The sequence below is a fragment of the Pinus tabuliformis genome, chromosome 6, assembly GCF_031772625.1.
Source record: "Pinus tabuliformis cultivar Carrire ecotype Pingquan chromosome 6, CPIR1, whole genome shotgun sequence".
Taxonomy (NCBI): Eukaryota; Viridiplantae; Streptophyta; class Pinopsida; order Pinales; family Pinaceae; genus Pinus; species Pinus tabuliformis.
This window is the reverse complement of record NC_142292.1, coordinates 525,630,132-525,651,383: the sequence shown is the minus strand read 5'-3', so window position 1 is coordinate 525,651,383 and position 21,252 is coordinate 525,630,132. Positions and strand designations below refer to the sequence as shown.

The 21,252-nt window shown below is 37.2% G+C and overlaps 1 protein-coding gene across 1 annotated transcript; it reads right to left on the bottom strand.

Moving 5' to 3' along the window:
• Positions 1 to 18,212: 18,212 nt before the first annotated feature.
• Positions 18,213 to 20,091, bottom strand: LOC149259602 (putative pectinesterase 11). Its single transcript, XM_089454638.1, has 5 exons — positions 19,760 to 20,091; positions 19,100 to 19,271; positions 18,768 to 18,971; positions 18,424 to 18,659; positions 18,213 to 18,321 (listed from the first exon to the last, which is right to left on the bottom strand). Exons 1-5 carry the CDS (start codon positions 20,089 to 20,091, stop codon positions 18,213 to 18,215), a joined length of 1,053 nt encoding a protein of 350 aa, XP_089310764.1.
• Positions 20,092 to 21,252: the final 1,161 nt, after the last annotated feature.

Sequence of the window (21,252 nt, the reverse complement as noted above, 5' to 3'; positions counted from 1 at the left end):
TAGACTGGCGTTATTGTCGGGGAGCGAAGAACTGAAAGTTAAATTTTCCCTGGGGCAACGATTTTCCCTTTCCTTTAAGGTGAATAAAGGATAAGGTTATGGGTCAAAATATTTCACCTGGAGACTCCACTGGTCCAATTTGGCTCCTTATAAGCATACTAGATCACGTTCTAATTCTGAGATTGTTAACCCTCTACCAGACCCAGAAAGACTCATCGAGGGAGCCTCTTCAAGGAGAAGACATAGAGCACCTTCTTCTTCTTCAGCTTTACACCCTGAAGAAATTCCACCTGTAGATCCCTTTTCATTTATACCAACCCATCATGATTGGACTAGACTACCTCCTAAGGTTTCTGATCTTATATCTAGAGGAGTAGATCTTCCATTAGCCTTTTTAATACAGTCACTTGAATCATATAAAGTTCCATCCATTCCTATCAAATCACCTTCATTTGAGGAAGAATTGGGTTTACATTTACTTGAATTCAAACCTAAATATTTCATTACACCAACTTCTTATTATATTCCATCATCCTCAACTAATCTTGAATAGACATTTTCTGTCTACTCGAATCCTTTCTTTGAAAATAAGGAAGACTTCCCACCAGGAGTTCAGAAATTGGTTATCAAAACCCCTTTCAAATCCTTAAAGATGTCTCCTCCCTCTCCTCCACATATTAATACACCTACTGACTCATCTTCATCTCCTTCATCTTCATCTTCATCATCTTCCTCTTCCTCATCAACATCCACATAGACACCCCATACTCCTCAATTTGTTATGGCTTTTCGACCCATTGTGCAAGCTAGGTATGCTGCTCTAGTTCTCCCTGCAAACTTAGGAAATTTTCCTGATGGTTATCTAAAACATCCGCCAAGATTCAATGGAGAAACAGGTCTCTCAACAGTTAATCATGCATCAGCCTTCCTAGATTTTGCCGACAATATGAACATAGAAGAGGAAAATGTTTATATGAGATTATTTGTACAATCTTTAGAAGGAAATGTTAGGATCTGGTTTAGGCAGCTCAAAGCTGACTCTATCAGAACTTGGAATGAGCTCATAACTATCTTCAAAAATCAATGGTGGGTAAAGAAAGATCTTGTTTACTCCCTTACTGAATTTGAAGAATTAAAGAGAAACCCTGGTGAAATTCATCAAAAGATTTTAAAAACTCTATCATAAAATGTCTACTGATTGTAAACCACCAGTAGCAGTTGCAAAGGTCATATTTTCCAAATCATTTGATGATGACTTTGAAGGCATGCTAAGGGAAAGGGTTTCTAATACTTTAGAAGACATGCAGACAATTGCTATAGAGGTAGAAGAATATGTCATATTTTGGTAAAATCGAAGCTAAAGTAGAAAAAGAAGAAAGAAAACTAAAAGCTAAGATTGATGATTCATCCTCCTCAAAATCTAAACTTGAATATCAGAACATTGATGAAATTACATCTTTTCTCAAGAACCTTTCTAACAGGATTTCCAAAATTGAAACACAGCCTAGAACTATTCAACAAACTGCTATCAGACCTCAAGCTCAAACAAAATTGAGAAGAACTCCTCCAATGCAAATTCTTCAAAGACCAAGTTCTGACCAAAACGTTCAACCACCTTTGATGATTGATGATCAACAATCACAGGATACAGGCCCTTTAATCACTAAAGATATCAATAATATTGATTCATCAGTAGTAGAAATGGGCATAGTTCCTTCATCCTCACCTCAGTCTTTTGAACAAGAACTAGGAGATGCTCAAATTTCAAAATACTTATCATTCTTTGAATTTTTTATTGCAGAATGGAATAAAATGTATGATCTAAGGCCTAGATCAGGACCTGGTAGACCTCCAAAATCCACCACCATAATTGAACCTGCAATGAAAACCATTCAAACACAAACTCCAACACCTCAGACTATAGAGTCATCCACTGAAACCCTTTCATCTGACAAGATTGTTTTGACCACTTTTAATATTGAAAAGGAATTGGAAAGGGTCAAGATTCCTATACCTTTAGCTGAACTTTCCAAAAATCCTGGTTACAAAAATCAAGTTTCTAAATGGATACAATCTTATAGTGTAGATGTTGAGGGAGATGTTATTGTTTTGCAGGATGAAAAACCCTCGGTTATATTTGGCCCTGGTTCTGATATGATCGATGAAATTGTTCCACCATTTTATGTAACATTAAAAGCTCATGATTTTCTTTTATACAACTGCATGCTAGATTCTAGAGCCTCTCATAACCTTATGCCGAAGGTAATTATGGACCAAATTCAATTACAAGTCACCTGTTCTTATCATGACCTTTACACCTTTGACTCAAAGAAAGTACCATGCCTAGGATTGATCAAAGACCTAGTTGTGACCTTAGCTCAAATACCTATCAAAAGTATAGTTTTAGACATATTTGTCACTAATATTCCTACCAATTTTGGCATGCTTCTATCTAGATCATTTTGTACTAAACTTGGAGGATCACTTCAAATGGACATGTCTTTTTCTACTATCTCGATCTATGGAGGTGAGCATTTAAGGTTATATAGGGAAGTCATATTCCTTCACACTGTTTGGAGGTCTAATCAAGCAAAAGACCACCCTATCTATGTAGTAGATAAGGATTTTGGTTGCTTTCACCTGTCTTCACAAAATGCATCAAACACTCAACTTGCTATTGAGAATATAGTTTCCCAGCCTAAAGTTGTAGAATCAGATATCTGGTAACCTTATTTTGATGGCTCTTGCTCAAAAGAAGGGGCAGCAGAAGGAATTGTTCTATTATCACCAAATAAGGAAAACATTGCTCAGACATGTAAACTTGAATTTGAGGTCACCAATAATGTGGTTGAGTATGAGGCTTTTCTTCTTGGTCTTGAGTTAGGTAGAAGTTTAAAGGTTGAAAACGTGAGTGTATTTTATGTTTCTGAGCTTATAGTGAACCAGGTTAGAAAGTTGTGTCAAAATAAACACCCAAGGCTTAGGTCCTATAGAAATGAAGCTTTGGACACAATTGAAAATTTATTCCAAGGTTTTAACATAACTGCTATTCCCAGAGATGAAAACATGCATGTTGATTCACTAGCTGTCTCAGCAAGCTCTTTCAAAATCCCTGAGCCAGTATCATTAGAATACCAAATCCAAGTCAAGTATCGACCATCAATTCCTGATAACCTTAAACACTGGCATATTTTTGAAGATGATGAATAGTTGAAATCTTTCCTTCAAGTTATTGATAAATTCTCAAATATGAAAATTGGAGTCAAAATGATATTCTAGAATTAAATCAGCAAAATCTAGAAACTTCATTCAATCCTAAAATTCTTGATCATGATATTATCCAGTTATCTAATAATTTTATTCCTAAAGGATTAGTCCTATTGGAAAATTTATTTTATAATAATGATGTCTCTAAAAATCCCTTGTTTCACTCACTTGAAGAAGAAATCGAATAATGCAATATTGGGGTTATGGATGATGTGAGAAATGTCAAATTGTCATCAACCTTACCTTCGGATATAAAAACCAAATACTTGAATCTTCTTAAAAACTACAAAGATGTTTTTTCCTGGTCTTATAATGAGTTTAAAACTTATGATACATCTTTGATTGAACATAAGATTCCTTTGAAACTAGAAGCAAAACCCTTTCAGCAAAAGTTAAGAATTAATCCCATTCTACTGCCAACCATTGAGAAAGAACTTAAAAAGCTTCTTGATGCTCATATCATTGTGCCCTTAAGGTATTCTAATTGGGTAGCCAACCTAGTTCCTGTCAAAAAGAAAAATGGCGAGATTAGGCTATGTGTAGACTTCCGAAATCTGAACAAATCATCTTTAAAGGATAACTATCCATTGCCCAAAATGGATCATCTACTTCAGAAAGTTTCAGGGGCTAATAGGATTTCTATGCTAGATGGATTTTCTGGTTATAACCAGATCATGGTAAGTGAAGTTGACCAAGATAAAACTGCCTTCACCACTCCTTGGGGTACATTCATGTATGCCAGAATGTCATTTAGGTTAACCAATTTCAGAGCCACTTTCCAAAGAGCCATGGACCTAGCATTTGTAGGTAAAGCATCTGAATTTACTGTCATTTATTTAGATGATTTAACTGTTTTCTCTGACTCTGATGAAAATCATTTAAAACACTTGAGCAAGGTTTTTGACAGGTGCAGGAAATATGGCATATCCATCAATCTGAAGAAATCTTTGTTTATAGTGAAAGAAGGGAAGTTTCTAGGGAATATAATCTCCAAGGAGGGAGTTATAATTGACCCAAAGAGAGTTTCAGCTATTCAAACCCTATCTCTACCAAGGAATAAGAAAGAGATACAAACCTTCCTTAGAAAGATCAATTTTCTCAGAATGTTCATCCCAAATTATGCTAATATAGTTAAAGATATAACAGATATGCTTAAGAAAAACAATGAAGTAAAATGGACAATCCCTTCTAGATATAATTTTGATCAGATCAAAAAGGCCATATCTGAGGCCCCTACATTAGCTAGCCCTAACTATTCTTCACCTTTTAACATATTTTCTTTTGCATCTGAGACAACCTTAGTTGTTGTACTTTGATAGAAAATACAAACGGTGATGACCAGCGTATAGCCTTCCATTCCAAAGTTATGAGAGATGCTGAAATTAGGTATGATATTATTGAAAAACAAGCTTATGCCTTAATTCAAGCCCTCAAAGCCTTTAGAACCTATATCCTGCATTCACACATTACAACTTATGTCCCTAATCATGTTGTCAAAATTGTTTTGACTCATCTTGATAATAATGGAAGAAAAGGGAGATGAATTGCTAAAATCCTTGAATTTGACCTTGAAATTAAAAACACAAAGCTAGTAAAATGACAAGGCCTGACCAAATTGTTAGATGAATCCAACAACAAAGTATTGTGGATTAATCTGGTTTTTGAAATGTCATCAGGGGAGAATCCACAAGAACCTCTTTCTTCAGATCAAGTCATTCTTGTTCACATAGATTAGAAATATCTACTCTCTGATTGGTATTCTGATATTGTGAAGTTTCTCCCGCTGATCTTAATTTGAAATAGTGCAAAGCTCTAAAGCTTAAAGCAGTGAAATACGGCATTATTAATGCTAATCTATACCGTAAAGACCCTCTTAATATCCTTCTTTTGAGCTTAATTGAAAATGAAACATAGGGAATTATAGATCAGTTCCATGTAGGGTTTTGTGGTGGACACTATGCCTGGAGAGCAACAACTTACAAAATTTTTAAAGTAGGTTTCTATTGGCCCACACTTTCCAAAGAACTTGGAGCAAGAGTAAGAAGTTGCAAACCATGCCAATTATTTGGAAGAAAACAGAAAATGTCAGCACTTCCTTTGGTCCCAGTATCTGTCCATGCTCCCTTTCTACAATGGGGGTTGGATTTCATAGGGGAAAGTCATCCACATTCCAGTAATCAACACAGATGGATTTTAACTGCTATAGACTATTTCACCAAGTGGGTAGAAGCCATACCTGTAAACAATGCAACTGACATTGTTGTGATAAAATTTCTTGAAGAAAACATCCTATCAAGATTTAGATGTCCTCAATAGATTGTTACAGATAATACAACAACTTTCAACAGTGTTAAAATGATTGAATTCTGTCAAAAGTATTCAATCATTTTACACCATTCTACACCATACTATCCATGGGGCAATGGGCTAGCAGAGTCCTCCAACAAGAGCTTAGTCAAGATCACTAAGAAAACTCTTGAATACCATAAAAAGAGTTGGGACATCCATCTAATCCATGCAATTTGGGCAAACGGTGTTTCTCTTAAGAGATCGACAGGAAAGTCTCCTTTCCAACTAGTTTATGGCAAGGAAGATTTTTTTCCTACTTATTTAGCTTTACCTATTATGAGATTTCTTCAGGAATCCTAAGAAGAAAAAGATGATTTCTCAAGAAGGACTAATCAAATTATTGAGTTGAATGAATACAAGGATGAAATTCAGTACAAGATAAGGAAATACCAAAATAAGATGAAAGAACTATTTGACATAAAGGCTAGAGAAAGAAATTTCAAGAAGGGTGACCTAGTGCTTAGATGGGATACAAGGAGAGAAGACAAAAGCAAGAATGAAAAATTTGACAACCTCTGGTTTGTTCCATTCGGCATTGCAGAAATCAAAGGGAACAATACATTCATCTTACAGAATTTGGAAGGAGAGTATCCCTCATTGCCAGTCAATGGGAGATACTTGAAACATTACATTCAATATTGATTTTTCATTCATTCACCATCTATAGATATCTGGAGAGTTTATTTTATTTTTGAAAATTGCAAGAGAGTATCTGTTTCAGCATCCCACAGGAGGAAGTAGTCCCTAGCTAGAGCTGATGTTGTAACATTGTTTAGTTTTGATAACTTAGCATATTAGTCAAAATAATTCAAAATGTTAAGTTAGGATATGGATGAAAAAGAAATAAAAGTTAAAATGTTAGGAAAATTTAATGCTTTATAGGCATCCATATCAATAAAATGATAGGTGTTAGCTGCCTTAAATAAAGAAGGCAAAAGGAAAATAAAATGCTAGGGAAGCAAAAAGAAATGAAGGGCTTCATTTTATGATTTTATAAATGCACAGGCTGCTAGTCTAAATGCGCCACAAACAAAAATCAAATGTGTTTTCATGTGCAGAAGAAAAACACATAGTAGTAAAGGTTTACTCTAAGGTTTTATATATCAAGAATTTTGGGTATTAATCCTATCCCTAAGTTTAAAATCCCAAATCATTATTCCCTCCGCTCATAATTCCCTTCACCCACTTATCCCTAAGTCATTGCACCCCTTCATACATTATAAATAATCCATATTTTTAATCTTCACTGACCCCACCAGACATTCCATCACATCAAGATTAATCCACCACCATATCACACTCCATATCTGCCCATCTTCCCACATCCGATGGCCAACATGCAGTTTCCTCCCCCCCTCACCATCCGAGATTTACCGTCGGGGGGGGGGGGGGCTCCAAAATGGGCGGTATACCAAGCTGCGCCTACCCCTACGTGTTAGCTTCACAACATTTTGGACCCTCCTCGAGTGAAACCACTAACCACTCTCCCCCCTCCAAAAAGCTGATTCCATCGCTCCTGATACTGCCTTCCTACCTGTTACACTCCCGCCATTCACCTTCCGCCACCTCATCTGTCTATTAAACTCCATCAAATCACATATATTCCCTCCAAAATTAAACCGTTAAGCATTCAATTGGCTTAGCCATTAATTCAATGGACCCGTTCCACCTTCAACAGAAAACCAAATTCGTCATATGAACCTCTTTTCTATTTGAGAAATGGTTAATAAATTCAAGCTCTCTCACTGTTAATCAATTTCTTACAGGTATTGTGGGACTCAATTCTGACAATTTCAGTCGCCAATGACATCTCTGCTCAATCATTATCAGCATATTACCTCTGCTTCTGCCTCCAGAGCCTCACTTTTCTCTGTGTTTTTCCACTCTCAAACTCCCAATCTAATTCACTATTGTCCTTAGCCATAGCCAATATGCCTCCAAAGGATAAATAATTTGTACTACACAGATCCACCCGAAGGGATCACTTCCTATCAACTCAACCAAGAGAAATGAACCTGTGACCTCTCAATAGCAAAGGTGCTTTAACAACAAGGACTTGGGATCTTTTTTTGCATATGGTTCTCTAACCTATGACTGCTACATCCACGGAATATTTGTATTACGCATATCAACACAAAGAGATCACTTCCTACCAACTCAACCTCATAGCTTGACCTCAATAGTGTTGAGAGAATTGAACCTATGACCTCTCAATAACAAAGGTACTTTAACGATGGAGACTCAACCAATTGTACTAACCCTTGAGACTTTATTTCTATGCATAATTATTTTAGTAATCATTTTTGAGGCTTTAATTCGATATACCATTATTTTAGTAATATTTTTTTAAACATAAACATAGCTTATTTAAAATTTGTTATATTTTAGATTTTGGTTATCTTGTATTATTATCCTTTTAGATTTTTTTAGAGTTAATAATCAAAATTAGCTTACTACTTGAAATAAATTACATTATGAAAATTTAAACTAATATGATTTTATATAAATTCATATTTCTTTTATTATTTCTCATTTATAATTTATTCTTTATTGTATAACTGATTTAATGAGACATCAACAGTTTCAGAGACTGGATTAGTTCATAAAAATGTATTGACACTGCATGATACATGTCTACATGTCTTAAAGCATGATTAATAAGTTTTTTGTTAATAAGAATTAAGATGATTTTAACAACTTCTCTTTCTTATAATCAACGATTTTACTAGGATAACTTGGATTCTCGCTTAGGTAGTGTAGAGGGCTATTTTATGAGTGACTTTGTGACTAGAGATCTTTGTGATCCCGTTGTTCAAGTTCGCAAGAGCCAGGAATTATTTCTTCTTCAGAGAGTGGCTAGTGGTACAGTGAGTGGTACAAAGTGTGGGGTGTGTTTAAGGAAATTTTGGTTTTTTTTATGTCCTTGTTGTGTGGCTTTCAATGCATGGTTGTTGTTCAAGTTGTTAGAGGTTATAAGTCTGGCATTTTTTATGATTACTGTAGTGCTCAGATGCTGGTGGATTTTTATCAATTTAGCATCCTATATTAATTACTAGTTGTAATCTTATGACATCATATCGAGTTCATGCTTTGTAAGTGTGACACAATAGTAAGGTTTGTATTTTTTAATTTTGACTTTGTTCTAATGCCATTTCTTTTCTCTAAATTAATGGTTGAGATAGTGAGGTGATGGAGTTTGATCTGGTACTTGGGGTTCGTGTTATAGAAATTTTTTGGCACTGCAACCCCAATCAAGCATGTCTATAAACCAAGGGCTCCTAAGTTCCTAAAAGTGTTGTTTCATACCCTAAAGGAACAAGGTCAGCTAATTACATCATCTCCTAGAAGTTCTACACAAGAAACTGCTCAGAGCTGGTCAAAACTAGACCATACAGGTTGCTCAGTGCTAAGGGTGCGATGCATCCCACCTGCCCAGTGTAAAGGGTGCGATGCATACTAAAACGCCATTCTGTAGAGTGCGATGGGCGAGAGTGGACAAATGGCAGAGACAATTTGCGAGGTGGATGATCATATAATCTTCCAGAAACTTCTCCTATGACACTTGCCTCTCTGAATTCACCCAGGGATGAGTAAGAGATCATCAATCTCCAAGTGGAATCAAGAAATATCAGAGAGAGGACACTAATCAAAATCCTAGAAGCTGACTCACCCCCCTGCAATCATCTATATATGGATCCCTCATCCCAGAGATCCAGAGGTTGGAATTTTGTATCATGTAAGGAAGTGTTGTTGGTTTCTTGTTGGAATATCATAGTGTTGGGTGATCTAAGCTTTTCATGAGGTGAAAGAAGGGCTTTCATGCTAGAGGATTACACTGGGTCAGAACAATTGGTTGTAATCCTCTTTGCTATTCTTGATATTAATAAAGCTATTCAAGTTTTCCTCCACATTCTTGTATGTTTGATGATATATGCATTTTTGTGGTCAATATACATCTGGTCCTATATTGTTTATGATTGTAGATCCCTGTTCTTCGATAGTATTATGTTGCTTTGATTCCACAGGTGCTCTTTGAAGCCGGGTAGACGAAGGAGAACCGGCAAGGATCTGTCAGAAGGGAGAGGAACCGAGCAAGGAACCAAGCACAAGACTAAGGTTGGTGTCCTTCGTTCCACTCTTATCTACTTCTCATAAAGGAAAACGAAAGTAGTTTTATTTTGTTTGCTTCTAAGATAGCTACCAGTCGTAGTGGGACTAGTAGCTCTGAGTGGACACTAGATTTCCAAATAAAAAAATGGCGACTCCACTGGGGAGCGAATAGATTGCTTGTTTGTCTATATTTATTTGTTTTATAAACTTACATACTGAGCCTGAAGTCAAGCCAGCTAGCCTTCAAACTGCATTTGCTATGCAAGTGCAAAGTAGATCAATGCTGCTTCAGTCTATCTCCGGGTTTTGTTTATAAACTGAACAATCGATTTGAAAAATTTCTAATTGCCCTAATGGTGGCTCTAGTAACCTCATTAGATCAGCCCCTGTGATTTCTATTTACTGTACATCACTTGCCCGGCCTAAATCCCTGAACTGAGCTGTAAACTGTGACCCGGAACCCAGTTGAAGTCTCGTCCCTAGACCATCGCACCTTCTACTCTTGGGAATCTAGATGCATCGCACTTCCCGTGTGCAGTAGGTGCACTACATCGCACTTTCCCTGTGTTACAGGTGCGCTGATCAGACAAGACCTCTTCTGCTCTCAGATTTTGGTTTCTGTGTTCACTCTCTTCAGCTCTATTCAGGAGTTTTGTTGTCTGTGATCAGTATACCACTGTGGAAACCCCCTTCCTTTCCATCATTTCACCTCCATTGTGCAAAGAACTATGAATGTTTTTATGTATTTTCCGCCATTTTCAGTTCTCTTTTACAAAGTAGTAGCATAGTCGAATTGTCGTCTTTTGATTTGAAAGTGTCGCAAGTGTCGTTTTCAGTCAAAGAAAAGAATTCTATTGTTCTTGATGGTCAATTATACAGTTACTCTTGTATTTGATTTGAATTAGTAGTTTTTCAAGTGTCAAAAGCAGTTTTCAATTCAAAATAGTAAAGTGTCGTCATTATCTTCCTTTCGTTTTTGAAGAGAAATTTGTTAGTACTGTCGCTTTGAAAAGATAATTCAAATTTGTACTTAGCATTCTTCTTGTCATTCACACATTAAGAAAACTGAAAACAAATACATGCATGTGCAATTGCATTTAGACTGCTTGTTGGTTTGATTCAGGACAGTGCATCTAGTGTGTGCTCTCTGCTCTATGTTGAAAGAATATCATCTCTCTTTCTTTAGTAGCTAGGATTTTCATTGCAAAAAGAAGATAAACGATTGTTTATCATCTTAGATTGCATTTTAGGAATTGTACATCTACATCATGCGGTGAACCTAAAAGGAAAATTTCTTAAGAAAGATCAACTGTAAAATAAATTTAATGAACCTAAAAACGCTTTGGAACCTAACACACAACATCTAGAAGTCTAGGCTAGAGGCGTATTCCGGTGTCGTAAAGCCTAGTAACTGTCGCTTTCACTGTTGGTTGGGTGATTCCTCCTCTTTGAGACGACAAGTGACAGTACGGACTTGTGCTCCCACGTACCGTCGAGTATATATTGGGAGACCACAATAGGCTATATCCTTTATCCATAGGAAGCCGTGTTTGTCGCCCTATCGATCGCAATGCACTGAACACAACATTCGGGAAGATTGACTGCCGTACCGTAAAAAGTATTCTACAGTTTTGCGATTGATTTGGTAATCCCTTTGTCTAGATTTCCATAGTAGTCTCTTTCATTCCTTTTCAAACTCCTTAAAGGAAAAGGTCCATCTGAGCACTTGTCACTTCAGGCTCATTAAAAATCAAAGGCGACTAGAGTCATCTTTTGTTTTTTTTCGACTCTTAAAAATTGAAAACACTAGTTGTGTCAAAGTGTCTAAAATTTATTTTAATCGAAATAATATCACCATTCCCGCGTTGGTCTTAGGTTGAGGACAATGGAGTCCACCAACCAAGGATCTCCCCTTGGGGGAAATCCTAGTCCTTTCTCCTCTTGGGGAGATGTTGGTGCACCTCATATGGCCACATTGTCACTTCCAAGATTGACGATTGGCTTGCCAATATGGCTCTTCTCGATCTCCGTCGTTCAAAACACCGTGATTCCTGAGCAATCAAGTCAGAAACTGGATGATACTAAAGTTACCCCCAAACCTTCTACTTCATCTGATTCTCCCTCTCCTCCTTCCTCTCCTCTTTATAAAGCTGGTAAGGCCAGAAATCAAGTAACTAAAAAGGAGAAGAATGGGAAGGAGAAGAAAGAGAAGAAGAAGAAGGAGCCAAAGGCGAAAAAGGGTAACCAGGCATCATCTAGTGAAAATCCACACACTGCACCATCCAAGCCCAAATCTCCATGTGTCATTTGCAAAGGAGACCACTATCATCGAGATTGTCCTTTCATCCCTTAGATCTTAAGGGACTGGTCTCCTCGTTTGCACAACCCAGTGTCATCAACCTCTAAACACCATGTTGAAAGTACACCATTAACTAGTGAGAACAAAGCATTTGGACAAAAAAGGAAATGTAAATTTCCTTGTAAATTATGTGAAGGCGACCACGCCGTCCACCGTTTCCCCTTCTTAGACGAAGCTAAAAGAGTTTTGGATAACGTCCGAATTCGTCGCTACGGCTTCCTCCTGGATACAAGAAACTCTTGTCGAGTCCATCGCTAGTTGAAAATCCGACCGACACGCCATTGTGGTCAGTCGAAGCATATGTCATTGAAGATAAACCCGCTAAATCCATACCAGATGAAAGTAAAAAGGTTGAGGCGGCAGTCGACCCGGTCTTGTCTTTGGAAGGTCTATCTTCAGATGACACAGTCACCGAAGAGATTGAGAAAGACACCATCCAAATTCCTTTTCTAAACATAGACTCCGATGAACATGGGGGCAGTCTACCCATTCCTTTACCACAGGAAGGAAGTTCGTCAGAGTTATATCCGACCATCTATTCGGTCCCACCTCCAAGCAACCTAGTCATTTCTTTCGATTGGAATCTACTAGGCAGACCCCAGGTACCGGCCAATGTACGATTCTGAATCAATGTAAAATCTTACAAAATGATCATGGTTGGTACCATCATAGATGAAGGGGCTTCTTGAGTATCCTTTCCTCAATTGCTTGCGAAGCGCTTGGTTCGCCATCGCTTCTGCCTGAGATGAGAAATCTGATAGGCTTCAATAAAGGAACGAGTCGACCGTTAGGGATCCTTCCCAATGTGCCCATAACATTGAGAAGGAAAACTGTTTACATGAACGTAATGGTAGTCCGAGGACCTCTAGATTATAATCTACTCCTTGGTTGTGACTATATTTATTGCATGGAAGCCATTGTCTCCTCACTCTTTAGAGTAATGTGTTTTCCGCATGAAGGCCGAGTGGTCAAGCTCGTAGACAAGCTTTCGTTCTCCGGCTCACACATAGAAAATAGTAAAAATGTCATCCCTAAATGGTCTTTTCACGCAAGGAATGTCTCATCAATCTCCAGTCCGTCCACCTGAAGAACGCAAGTGATTCGGGAGGACATGACTGAAACCCAGGGGGCATGCACCCTGGTCTGTTTCAGCAGGAAAACCTTGGGTATAGGGTAGGTTTCCGTGGAGGATATATGACTAGTCTGACACACTCGTCTATTTAGGAAAATGGGATTAGACTAGAATTAGATTCCCTCATCAAAATTATGTGAGTGGAGGCGACCGTGCCACTCACCTTTGTCTATTTTGGTAGACATCGCCAAGGAAGCATTTTGTCTGCAGTGCGGATGAGGAGCTTTCATATGATAGCCTAGAAACTTTTCGCTATACCTGGGGGCATGCAAACCTTTTTGCATGCAAGCGAAGAGCGACCATTTATTTTTAGAGTTTGAAGTTTGTCAACCCTTTAAACTCGTAGGATTGGTTGTTCCTAACTTGCATAAAGAAAGGATCCGGGGCAAAGCTTTGAAAGGTGCAAGCTCCATAAAAAATGGCATCTTAGATGAGATATCCTTACTATACGACTGGCACGAGAAACTTTTATGTGGAGTTCAAGCTCGTTAAAAATCAAACATAAGCAATGAGCAAACGTTCCCCCAGAGTTTAAGCTCATTAAAAAATGAACCAATTTCCGGTAAATAACCATTGTGAATGCATTATCATTAGATTTTGAGCCCTGGTCGTGTTCTCATTATCACCTCCACTCTGTTTTAGCTAATCATTCACCTCCATTTGATTGTTTTCCCCTTTTTGAGGAACAGCTACGAAGAGTGATCCTGTTAGCCATCCTTGTGACACTGCTGTGACTAGAAAATTCCAAACCTTACCTGGAACCAACTACTACCTGAAATTATCACTCGTTCCTCAAAAACGAGTCTCCTTTAAGCTCTTTTCACATAACTCGTAAAATATGAAAGGTTGCCGAGCGATTGGCATCTCCAACTCGTTAAAGCGACCGGAAGTGTTATCCCTCCTCTAGATTTTAATATTTTTGGACATGAGGGATTATTACACAATAATATCGAGCGCTTGTCTTCTTCAGCTCGTTAAAATTACCGAAAATTCATCCCTTTCGTATTATTTTATACTTTTTCAGACTTAAGGGATTATATGACGAAAAAGGATTATTGGAGTTTCCTTTACGTCCCTTTCAGACTCTCTAAAATTGAAAAGGACCAAGTTATCTTTGTCGTTAAACTCGTTAAAACCGAATAGCAACAAACTTGTCGATACATACAAGAACGAGTTTCATTGTCGCTAGGCTCGTTAAAATATAGCATTGGATTTGCCCGAAGGGAAAATTATAGAAAAATCATATGTTATCCTCCTCAAGCTTGACAAAAATAAAGAGGTATTGGTCAGCAATGACTAGGGAAAAATTGGGAAGAAAACTTGAAGAAACTTTATTGGTAGCAAGTCGCTCTTGAACATGACACTTTCACTCCGCATCCAAGTCGGGTTGGGTTGTTCCGTTCACTGGTCATATCACCATTGGTCCATCACACCATCCATATTTGGCGTTAACGCTACCAATCCATGTCAGTGTCACCTGTATGTTCAAGAGAAGTCACTCAGAGAATCCACCTGTGTCTCATCCGCTCCAATACATTCACGCTCCATTATTTCATGACCGCCACACTGAACCCTATATCATCAGATCGTTTTCACCTCCAAAATCATTTACTCCATTCTGTGTCGTAGATTTGGGATTCATTAAGGCCCTCCTACAGCGGGTCGCTTCTTGTCGACATCAGTTCATTATCCAAGAAGTCAACTTAGGAACAACCCTTTCAGTACTTTGAAGCTTGCATGCCTCAATGGCAAGTTTCTCATTTCCAACGACAGGTTTACATCAATGGCCTTCGACCAAAAGATTTTGCACGGTGTTCGACGCCAAGTCCCTTATTCACACCACGTGAATTGTACTGTAGTACCTTGAGGGTCATCATCATTATCGGTGATTCCTCTCACGCCTGTTAACAACTTACATCATTGGCTGGTAATCAGGCGGTGTCTTTCCATGTTCGACTCCATAACATCTTTCACATGGATCGACTTGTACTCTGAGTGAAGATTGAACGAGTTTGAAGACCCCAGATCTAGTTCCATCCATCCGGGTTGCGATATATTCAGGAAAATAAAGACATCAAATGTACATTGTTGTTGCCCAGATGATCATCTGAATCAAAGGATGATGACTCTATCAGAATCATTGGTCTCCCGCAAAGACGATTGTTTGTCTTATGTACATGAAAATGAATTTATAAAGCTGAGCATGGGAATGCCTGCCTCAGCTAGATCATGAAAAATATTATGAAGATAATGTATTGTATTGTATCTTATTACAGGTTGCCTTCCAGCTCGAAAAAACTTTGGATCCTCATGATAAAGCATTTCACCCAACATCAAAAGATTAACGACCTCATGCTTTAGGGGGCAACTGTTATAGACATTTTTGGGCACTGCAACCCCAATCAAACATGTCCATAAACCAAGGGCTCCTAAGTCCCTAAAAGTGTTGTTTCATACCCTAAAGGAACAAGGTCAGCTGATTACATCATCTCCCAGAAGTTCTCCACAGGAAACTACTCAAAAGTGGTCAAAATTGGACCATATAAGTTGCTCAGTGCTAAGGGTGTGATGCATCCCACTTGCCCAGTGTAAAGGGTGCGATGCATACTGAAAATCCCTTCTGTAGGGTGTGATGGGCGAGAGTGTACAAATGGCAGAGATAGTTTGCTAGGTGGACGATCACAGAATCTTCCATAAACTTGTCCTATGACACTTGCCTCTCTGAATTCGCCCAGGGATGAGTAAGAGATCATCAATCTCCAAGTGGAATCAAGAACTATCAGAGAGAGGACACTAATCAAAATCCCAGAAGCTTACTCACCCCCCCTGCAATCATCTATATATGGATCCCTCATCCCAGAGATCTAGAGGCTAGAATTTTGTATCTTGTAAGGAAATGTTGTTGGTTTCTTGTTGGAATATCATAGTGTTGGGTGATCTAAGCTTTTCATGAGGTGAAAGAAGGGCTTTCATGCTGGAGGATGATGTTGGGTCAGAACAATTGGTTGTAATCCTCTTTGCTATTCTTGATATTAATAAAGCTATTCAAATTTTCCTCCACATTCTTGTATGTTTGATGATATATGCATTTGTGTGGTCAATATACATCTGGTCTTATATTGTTTATGATTGTAAATCCCTGTTCTTCGATAGTATTATGCTGCTTTGATTCCACAGGTGCTCTTTGAAGCCGGGTAGACGAAGGAGAAGCAGTAAGAATCTGTCAAAAGGGAGAGGAACCGAGCAAGGAACCAAGCGCAAAACTGAGGTTGGTGTCCTTCATTCCACTCTTATTTACTTCTCATAAAGGAAAACGAAAGTAGTTTTAGTTTGTTTGTTTCTAAGATAGCTACCACTGTTAGTGGGACTAGCAGCTCCGAGTAGACACTAGATTTCCTGATAACAGTTCGTATTTGTATGGATTTTATAATGGCTTTGGTCTAGACACATGCCTTTTTTTCTTAATCCTTTTGGTTTCTGGTTAAATTTAGTTATTATGTTAAATAATTGTTTAGTATCTTGTTAAATTTGGTTTTAATGTTAAATAATTGTTTAGTATGCACTTTGTATATGGTGATTGCTACAATGAACGGCCTAAAAAGTATTCTGAATTTCCACTATAAATCTTGTTTTCTTGTTTAATATAAAATACTTCAATTAAAAAAAATTAAAAATTAACAATCATATAATAACTAAATATCTCCTTATGTAGTTCAATGAATTACTATACTCACAATGACAATCATGTCGATTTTATATCATTGCATATCTATTTAAAATATCATTTGCAACACATGCATATGGCAAATTCCTCTTGAAATTTGTTATAAATAAGGCAACTGGGATAAGATTGAGGGTTTTTTTAGAAATATCATTTTCTTATTAAAAAATGGATAAATTATCCAAAAATGATTTAGTCATGCACGAAAGAATTTTGATTGAATTGGAATATAGGGAAGCATATCCTTCCAAACGGTTTCTCTTTTTTTAAGGGATTATTTGCAGACAAGTAATGATGCCTTTTAACCAAAGATTGGGGTAGAATGGATGAGAGCCATGTTTAGTGTCAATAACATTTATTTAAATTACAATAAATAATGTGTTATTCAAAAAATAATATTTATTTAAATTTTATTCAAAAATAATTTATTTAAAAATATAAAATAATAAAGTGGGTTGAGGAATTGATTGGATGGTTAAAAGTGGTGGGAAGCGGGGAAAATAATTTCAAAAAATATTGCAGTATCAGTGTGTTTGAATTGTATTTTTTTTATAATGAAAATGGATTCAACACTATCAAAAATTATGCACATGATGTGCATGATGTAATGGCTGGGGTGGATGGCTTTCACACCCCCACCCAAGTTCGAATCCTGCGAGATTGTAAAAAAGTGGAAAATGAGTGGGTCCTACCGAAGCTTAAAAAAAAAACACTATCAAAAATTATTGAGACAACTAAAATCTTGAAATTTAACAGCTATAACCTGAATTTACAAAAATCCATATCAAATTTGCTGGTAAATTCTATCAAAATATTACCAAAGAAAAAACAATCTAGTTAAACTGCGGTTAAACAATTACTCGTTCATAGCTATCAGTTTGACTTCGATGCCAAAGTCACAATAATGGATTTAGTTGATACTCGAATTGAGCCGATTGTTTGCATTGGATACGTATAATTGTCCATAAATTAAGTTTCGTTTTTCGTATTATTCTACATTCATTGATAAAGAACACATTTAATGCATACAAACTATAAAAACCAGTCCACGACAAAGGCCTTTCGGTTGCCGGAAAATTAAGTTACGATAGGATTGGACAGAATATCCATACACTGTCTAGCGCCAAATGCGCAGCATAGCGCATTATCAAAATGCAGCCATTTCTAAATTCAGAAACGACGAGGGTATTGCGTGCTACTATTTGTTGCAGCTCTGTACACAAAACATGATGGCAGCTATGTGATCCAGTTACCCCCGTCAATGTAACTGATGTTCAAAAACTCTGCGACCTGCATGGATCAGTGAATGCATGTGACCATGCAACTCTTTGGCTTTCTGCTGCTCCTGGCCCATCACATTGGTACTGCCCAACATAAACAGTCCTGCACAGAGAGAGGAGATGAAAAGCAATAAAGTTAGAATGAGATATGGGATTCTAATTATATGTGCATGCATGGTGCGGGGATGGCATAGCAGTGGCTTACTTTTCTCTGGCGGGATCTTTCCAATTATCCCATCCTTGTGGCACGATAATGTTATCCATGTAAGTGTCAGCAAATAATACTGTGGAGTAACGACCCCATGCCCTGCCCAAATACATTAATCCCTTGCCTGTCAACGTGCAGTGCAAAAACACAAAGCCCGAGTCTTCAGACGGAGACGATCTCTGCTGAGCTGTAAATGCGCCATAGTGCATGGCGATGGCATGCAGTTCGCAGTTCTGCAATATTCAACAACCCAAATTATTGAATTGTTTACCAGCTACAAAATCTGAAACAGATAAACAAAGAAAGCAGTCACCATCATTTGTATTTATTTTACGTTTTACCTTATATATAGATTTTCCACTGCCGCATATGACATCGATGGCACCTTCAATATAACAGTTTTGAAAGTAATGCTTCCCACTATTGTCTAATACGGTGTCCTGATACGCAAGAAATCTGCAATCGAAAAACGCGCAACGATCTCCCGAAATACTCACCGCCACAGCTTGATTGTGCCGCTTCAGATTACCGGAACCGTATGAATTCTGCAAAACAACTCAGTTCTTTAAATCAACTGATCTCATTCTTTAACATGATATTAAAGACCAAATACCTTACCTGGATTGGGATATTTCTGGCTTCATCTGATCATGTTAACAACCAAATGCTTTACCTGGATTGTGATATTTCTGGCTGTGAAATCTGAAGCATACACGGTCACGGTTGCGGAGTAAACTGTGCCATTGGACGATTTCGCGGAGTCATTCCAAGTGATGACCGTGTTCTGGGCGTCCAAACCACTGAGAGTTATGAATGGCTTATTTGCAGGAACCATCACCTTCTCCCTGCACAGTATCGGACTAAGAGTTACTAGTTTTTTTTTTTTTCAATTGGAGAAGTTTATATGTAATCTTGTTTGAGATTGGATTACAAAACTTGTTCAGGATTGGATATAAATCAAATTTCCCTATTTAATTATAAGACTAGACGAAGCCTCCTCACTATGAGACCAAACCAAACCTCCGTACCTAATCATAAGACAACATCCCAAACTAAATTAGCTTTGTAAAACAGAGTGAACTTAAGTTCAGTGAATAAATTTAGCTCCATCCTCTTATTTCAGCTTTTAAAATATTCATCAAAAGCACGATTCAGAAATGTAGCCCTACACCTAATAAGCCTGATTCTGATATTTCTAAGAAAAGTTTCAATCCAACCCAGACAAATTTGGTGAAGTCTACGCCATTAGTTCTATTATAAGTTTATACGGTTCCAAGCTATTTTCTCTTATCAAACTGGCCTTCAAAAAAGCTTGGGTTTATTAGTTACTGACCTGTAAATGCCCGGTTGAACAATAATCTCGACGGGGTTCTGGTTATTCTCTGGAACTGCATTGATGGCATCTTGTACCTTAGTGAAATGGTCTTCACCTTTGCCCTGATTTACGTTCTGACTTACCTGCAAACGGGGCTTGCCAATGTTCGCAGTAATCCCCTTCAATTTTCGAGTCGAACTCTCCTTCAATACTGAATTCTTCTCCCAAATACTATTACGTATGACAGGGTGTTCAGATCTCCCGCCAATGCTATACGCAGACTGCAGAAAAAACTCTTGCAGCGCTGCAAGAAATAAACCGATGACGAGCAATCCTCCGCAATCGGCCATATGTGAGATAGATTCACGGATTGGTGCAGGATTCTCGACAGTTTTGTAATGAAAAGAATCCAACCCATGGTAGTCTATGGATGGTACCATTGCATTCTCTTAAATAAGTTTTGGTAAGCTCCATATTATTGCATTCCATTACGCAAGTTGCGAGTGGTAAGGTAGTGCTGTATTTAATGCAGTAAATTTTAGTATTATATGTTGCATGCGTTGCAGTTTTCGAGTGATTAGGAGCGAGTGTTATTATTAGTATTATATGTTGCCTGCGTTGCAGTTTTCGAGTGATTAGGAGCGAGTGATCTAATAACTCGATAGTGATAAATTAAATATGCAGGGATTATCTTATTATCTGTTACGTTTAATATAATTTTGTTAAGTGATTAATGAATGTCAGAGTGAGTCAGTAAGTTTCAGAGTGGTTTTCCGGTGATTAGTAGTTGAGCGATCTAATAACGGCGACTCCTATTTGAGACCATATAGCATTTTAAATGCGGCCTGACATGGCCGCTCGATAACTAAAGCATATTGATTTTCGTTTAATAGCGATTAATTAAATCGGCAGGGAATCCGTCTGCGATGTACTAATTTTCTGGTACGTTTAATATAATATTATTTGTAAGTGATTAATGAATGTTGGAGTTCGTTACTAGGTTTCATAATTGTTTTTTGGGTTTGGTGCAGGGAGTAAAAAACCTTATTAATAAGATGGAATTATAAGGAATGATTTTATTTTTTTACTTATTTGAATAATTTAATTCCGTTTAGAGTATTTCCAAGGAATTTGAATAAGTTTTTCCTATATTATTAATATTAAACTATATTTCTGAGATTCATATTATTGTGTTTTTTAAATTAATCAAAATATAATTAATAAAAAAATAATATTTTATTTTAATATTTATAAAATAAAAAACTCAGTGATTTATTTATTAAAATTTTACAAGATATTTAATCCTAATATAATTATATTAGGAAATATGTGTAAAGTCATTATTTATAAATATTTAGTTATATTATAACATTCTTGAAGGTAATTAATGATGAATTATAGTATAATAATATTTTATTATTAATTAAAATGTATAGTTGATAGTAGGATAAAATTTTATTAATTGAAATATAGAAGAGTGTAAGTTGTATTTAATGCAATATTGTTGAGAG

Bases quoted from the DNA above. Each gene is read 5' to 3' on its own strand.
- LOC149259602 (XM_089454638.1), bottom strand. From the start codon at position 20,091: ATGGCCGATTGCGGAGGATTGCTCGTCATCGGTTTATTTCTTGCAGCG. The intron at 18,972-19,099 runs GTAAAGCATTTG...GTTGTTTTGCAG, and splicing joins CCAGAAATATCACAATCCAG to AATTCATACGGTTCCGGTAA. The intron at 18,322-18,423 runs GTAAGCCACTGC...CTCTCTGTGCAG, and splicing joins AAAGATCCCGCCAGAGAAAA to GACTGTTTATGTTGGGCAGT.